The 6,004-nt window shown below is 46.4% G+C and overlaps 1 protein-coding gene across 2 annotated transcripts in view; it reads left to right on the top strand.

Annotated features, from left to right (window-relative positions):
* The window catches only part of tekt1 (tektin 1), a 14,788-nt gene that overhangs the window by 5,998 nt on the left and 2,786 nt on the right, over positions 1-6,004 (top strand). For both annotated transcript variants that reach the window (XM_048612659.1, XM_048612658.1), the window contains one exon: positions 563-785. In XM_048612659.1, the coding sequence (XP_048468616.1) occupies positions 563-785 (223 nt within the window). The remainder of the gene's footprint in view (positions 1-562; positions 786-6,004) is intronic.

Below are 6,004 nucleotides of genomic sequence, written 5' to 3'. Positions count from 1 at the left end.
GGCGTTGGGGTGGTGAGGGCGGGGCTTGGCGGGTTGAGGGTGAGCCTGGGGGAGGACAAACAGCGGAATGTTCTCCAGTTGCTGGAGGAGTGTGTTGAATTGAGAATGTAGTTTTGCGAAGTTTTGGGTTACTCTTTGGTCTTCCGGTGGAGGACACTGGGAGTCTGAACCTCCGAGCCATTCTGACAGAGTGACATGGGAGAACACATTCCCGGGAGCGGGTTTGGTAAACAGAGGGACAAAGAGACTAGGGCTGTGCATCGTGGGGACCAGTTAGAGCTTTCGGGACTGACGTGGAGGGATTTGTATTGGGTAATGGGATCAAAAGACGAGAGAGCAAAGGGATTCCATTTCTGTAGCGCCGTTCACCACCAATTGGTTAGCTCTTGGAAAGGGCTGCCTCAGGCATGATGGACAGAATGGTGCTGTGTCATTCCCCAACTACAGAGTAACCACCGTCTAAAGTCAGTGAAGGAGCAAGTTTTGTGGGCTGAATGGTCTCCTGTTCCTTCTTCATGCTCATAATTTCCATCCTTTGTTTATCTTTGATCTGTCTTTACAGCTCGGTCACGCCCCAGGAGTGGCAAGATTTCACCGACACAAATATCGTAAATGCTGACAAACAGAAAACTAACTCGATGGCTATGCGTTCCCTGATTGACGATATCTTATCACAAACTACAGATGACATGCAGAAACAAGTGGAGGCTGTGAACCGTGCCTTTAAGTTCCGCATTCAAGAAACAAGGGATGCAAAGTGCAAACTGGAAAAGCATTTGAGTAAGGTAACATCCCCGTATCCATGGAGACACTTAGCAAAGCATCTCCTGACTTTGTGCTAGATCACATTTGCTCTGTCATTTCAGATAGCCCCTTACACCTCCAAAACAACAGCTTTACCTCAGCTCAAAAATAAACCAAAGATCTGCAGCTGCTGATGATCTGAAACAACCAAAAACGGAAAGTGTTAGAGAAACTCAGCAGGTCTGGACGCCTTAAGATCACTGGAACTGGAAACGTTGGCTGTTTCTGTCTCCACGGAAACTGCCAGACAGAGCTGCTGAGTTTCTGCAGCACTCTGAGTTTCTGACCAATGCAGCCTCAGCTGGAGTATTCAGTTCAGTTCTGGGCACTGTACCTTCAGGATGTGAGGGCACCAGAGAGAGTGCAGGAAAGGTTCGTAGAATAGATTCAGAGATGAGGAACGTCACTGATGTAGACAGACTGGAGAGTTGGGAAGAGAAGGCTGACAGGAGATTTGATAGAGATGTTGACAATCGAGAGGGGCAGTGGGGACAACCTGCTGCAAATGGTGGAAGGATCCAGAATAAGTGGGCCCAGGTTTTGGGATAATTGGGAAAAGAAGCAATGGGGATGTTCATGCAGTGTGATCCAGAATACACGGCCACAGAGCGTGGTGGAAACAGATTCAGTTGAGGCTTACAAGAGTGTTACTGACAGATTTCATGTTTTAAAGCAAATCTCTGCCCCACAGTTTAATTTATGTTGTATTGTTCAGTTGTCCACCACTACTAGTAGATGATGTGGAGGTGCCAGTGTTGGACTGGGGTGGACAAGGTCAGAAATCACACGACACCAGGTTATAGTCCATCAGGTTTATTTGAAAGCACAAGCTTTCAGAGACTCGCTCCTTCTTCAGGTGTCAGTGAGAGAGGCAGTATCAGACACAGAATTTATAAGTAAAAGATCAAAGGGTCACACCATTGATGAGGATGTACTAAACAAATCTACGATGCTGTTAAATGTCTAATCAGTTAGAAGGTTTTAATTGATTAACATGTATATGTAAATCCCCAAATTTCTTCCAAGTCACGATCCTGAGAGAACTTAAGGTTTTATCAGTGTAAGGAAGAGGCGGTCATTTTAGGTCAGACAATGTATGTTACGTGTGAGACCTTGTTTAGAATCTGTTTGTGGTTTAGTTTAGAGTCAGACTTGTTTTATTTCGAAGGTAGAAATTTACAAAACACCATATTGACTGACTGTGTGCTCTTTGAGCAAAAGATGTATCTGCAAATATAAATTCACCCCAATGATTCGTGTGTGTGTGTGTGTGTGAGAGAGAGAGAGAGAGAGAGAGAGAGAGAGAGTGAGTGAGTGTACAGTGTGGTGAGGTCACCTGTAGAGCAACATGAACCCAAGATCCCGGTTAAGGCCGTCCTCATGGGTACCGAGCCCAGCTATCAGCCCCTGCTCGGCGACTCTGTGTTGTTGTGTATCCCAAAGTCCACCTTGGAGGATGTTTACCCAAAGATCCGATGTCGAATGTCCTTGACCCCTCCAGAGGGCTGTTGCCCGGGGCTTGAGAGGTTTGCTCAAGCCATTAGAGAATGTGTGAACACCAGATTTATCAGCTGCAGTCAGAAGGTAGTGCAAAATATCACCCAGGTACAACGCAACGCCATCCGTGCTCTCAAGACCAATCGCGACATTGTCATCAAACCAGCAGACAAAGGAGGAGCTATTGCCACACAGAATAGAACAGACTACTGCAGAGAAGCATACCGACAGCTGAACAACCAGGAACACTACAGACACCTACCTGCCGATCCGACCAAAGAACAAACCCATCAACTGAACAGACTGGTCAAGATTTTTGATCCAGTCCTTCAGAGTACCCTACGCATTCATTCCACATATTTCCCACGTAGGGGACTTCTACTGCCTTCCAAAGATAGACAAAGCCAACACACCTGGATGTCCTATCGTATCAGACAATGGGACCCTGTGTGAGACCTCTCTGGTTATGTCAAGAGCATCTTGAAACCTATTGTACAAGGAACCCCTAGTTTCTGTCACGGCACTACAGATTTCTTACAGAGACTCAGCACCCACAGACCAGTCAAACCAGGAATATTCCTCATCATAATGAATGTTTTGGCACATTACACCAGCATCCCCCATGACAACAGCATCGATGCAACAACTTCAGTACTCAATACCACCAACTGCCAATTTCCAGACACCATCCTACACCTCATCTGCAATGTCTTCACCTTCAACAACCAATTCTTTACCCAAACGCACAAAACAGCCATAGGCACCAAATTTGCACCCCAATATGCCAACATTTTCATGCACCAGTTCGAGCAAGACTTCTTCACTGTGCAGGAACTCCAACTAATGCTATACACCAGATACATCAATGACATTTTCTTGCTTTGGACTCATGGCAAGGAATCACTGAAACAACTACATAGTGATATCAACAAGTTTCACCCCATCATCAAACTTACCATGGACTACTCTTTAGAATAAGTCTCATTCTTGGACACAGGCATCTCCATCGGGGAAGGGCACCTCAGTACATCACTCTACTGCAAGCCTATGGTTAACCTCATGATGCTGCACTTCTCTAGCTTCCACCCTAAACAAGTTAAAACAGCCATCCTCCATGGACAAGCCCTGTGCGTACACAGGATCTGTTTGGATAAGGAAGAAAGCGATGGACACCCTAATAAGAACAGGATGCGATGCTCAACTAATCGATCGCCAGCTTCGACATTCCACAGCGAAAAACCATAATGACGTCCTCAGAAGACAGACACTGGATACATCCAATAGGGTACCCTTCACCACCCAGTACTTCCTGGCAGTGAAGAAACTATGCCACGTCCTTCACGGCCTTCAATACGTTATCGTCAAGATCTTCCCTACGCCTCCACTTCTCGTCTACAAACAACTGCCAAACCTTAAACCATTGTCCACAGCAAACCACCCAACCTTCAGGACAACATCGACCATAACACCACACAACCCTGCTATGGCAACCTCTGCAAGACGTGACAGATCATTCACATGGACACTATCATCGCACATGGGAACACCACCCACCACATACACGGCTGTGACTCGGCCAATGTTGCCCATCTCCTACACTGCAGGCAAGGATGCCCCAAGGCATGGTATATTGGCAACATGCTGGCACTAGGACAACAGATGAATGGACACCGTGCAACAATTGCCAGGTAGGAATGTTCCCTCCCAGTTGGGGAACACTTCAGCGATCAAGGACATTCAGTCTCCGACCTTCGGGTAAGCATCCTCCAAGGCGGCCTTCGAGATACACAACTGAGCAGAGGCTGGTAGCCAAGTTTGGTACCCATGAGGACGTCCTCAACCGGGATCTTGGGCACATGTTGCTCTCCAGGTGACTCCCCATACTATACACATGCACTCACGTGCTCTCTCCCTTCCATGTGCACAATCGCACCCCCTCTCTCTCTCTCCCATATGCACGTGCACCCCCTCTCTCTCTCTCTCTCTCTCTCTCTATGGGGTGAATTTATATTTGCAGATATATTTTATTTTGTTCAAATAGCACACAATTTATAGATATTAAGTCAAAAGGTGTTTTATAAATTCCTACCTTAGTTTGGAGTCAGACTGGTTCCATTTCTAAAACACAAACAGATTCTAAACAAGGTCTCACACCGAGCATGCATTGTCTGATCTAAAATGTCATTTCGTCTTTACACTGATAAAACGTTTAGTTCTCTCAGGACCGTGCCTTGAAAGGAATTTGGGGATTTACATATACATATTAATCAATTAAAACCTTCTAACCGATTAAAGATTTAACAGCATCTTAAGGTTTGTTTAGTACATCCTCATCAGTGGTGTGAACCTTTGATCTTTTCCTTATAAATTCTGTGTCTAATACTACCTCTCTCACAAACACCTGAAGAAGGAGTGAGTCTCTGAAAGCTTGTGTTTTCAAATAAACCTGTCAGACTATAACCTGGTGTTGTGTGGTTTCTGATCACTAGTGGATGTGTCAGGACTGCAGAGCTTAGATCTATCTGTCAATTGTGGGATCATTTAGCCCTTATCATACCTGTGCTGCTTCCCCTGTCTGACACACAATTCACCCTGTGTTGTAGCTTCAGCGGGTTAATACCTCATTTTTCAGTCGGCCTTATTCTGGTCCTGTGTTCTTCAGTGAACAATGGAAACAATTTCTTCCTGTTATCACAATTGAGGAAGTGACAAAAGGAAGATGAAAGATGTATGGAGCAGAAAGAGAGCGCTGGTGTTAGACGAGGTGAAATTGAGGATGAAGGTCCGTCTGAGTGACTGACCAGGAAACAGCAGGACAGTGAGGTGTGTTGGGTCCGCAACAACAACATCCTTGTTTTTGTACCCATGCGCCCAGTAATTAAACTAAGGATCCTGCAATTTATTAACAATTTCTCAGCTTGTCTTGTTACCTTCAATGATTTGTCTCTGCTATGCCCCCAACGTCCCCTGCCTCCACCGCCTCCCCCTGATACCCCACCACCAAGTCCCTCTGTTTCTGCACTCCTTTCAGATTAAACTATTCAGTTCTCATTACCTTCCCAATGCTTCAGACTGGACTGTATCACTTCCTGGTGTTCAATCTTTATCTGCCATGAATTTACCCTTTCCAGACCAGGAAAGAAGGGCCACAGATAACCGGATTTGATTTAATCTAATATAAAGTACTCTCCAAGGTTTAATTTAAAGAGATTACATAGAATCCCTACAGTGTGGAAACAGGCCCTTCAGCCCAACAAGTCCACACCAAACCTCAGAGAATCCTACCCAGACCCGTCCCCCTATAACCCACCTAATCTACACATCCCTTAACACTATGGGTAATTTAGCATGGTCAATCCACCTAGCCTGCACATTTTTGGACTGTGGGAGGAAACCGGAGCACCCGGAGGAAACCCACGCAGACACAGGGAGAATGTGCAAACTCCATGCAGAGGGTTGCCTGAGGGTGGAATTGAACCCGGGTCCCTGGCGCTGTGAGGCAGCAGTGCTAACCACTGAGCCACTGTGCCACCCCTAGTCCTAGTCCTAGTCCCAGTCCCAGTCCCTGTCCCTGACCCAGTCCCCTGGGTCAGCATGTATACAGGAAGTGTATACAGGAAGTGTCTCCCGGAAGCTCGAGTTTCAGAGCTGGAGCAGCGGCTGGCGACACTGTCGGGCATCCGCGAGGCAGAGAGTATTGTGT

The sequence above is a fragment of the Rhincodon typus genome, chromosome 26, assembly GCF_021869965.1.
Source record: "Rhincodon typus isolate 14 chromosome 26, sRhiTyp1.1, whole genome shotgun sequence".
Taxonomy (NCBI): Eukaryota; Metazoa; Chordata; class Chondrichthyes; order Orectolobiformes; family Rhincodontidae; genus Rhincodon; species Rhincodon typus.
The sequence above is the reverse complement of the archived record's forward strand: the minus strand, read 5'-3'. Positions and strand labels throughout refer to the sequence as shown.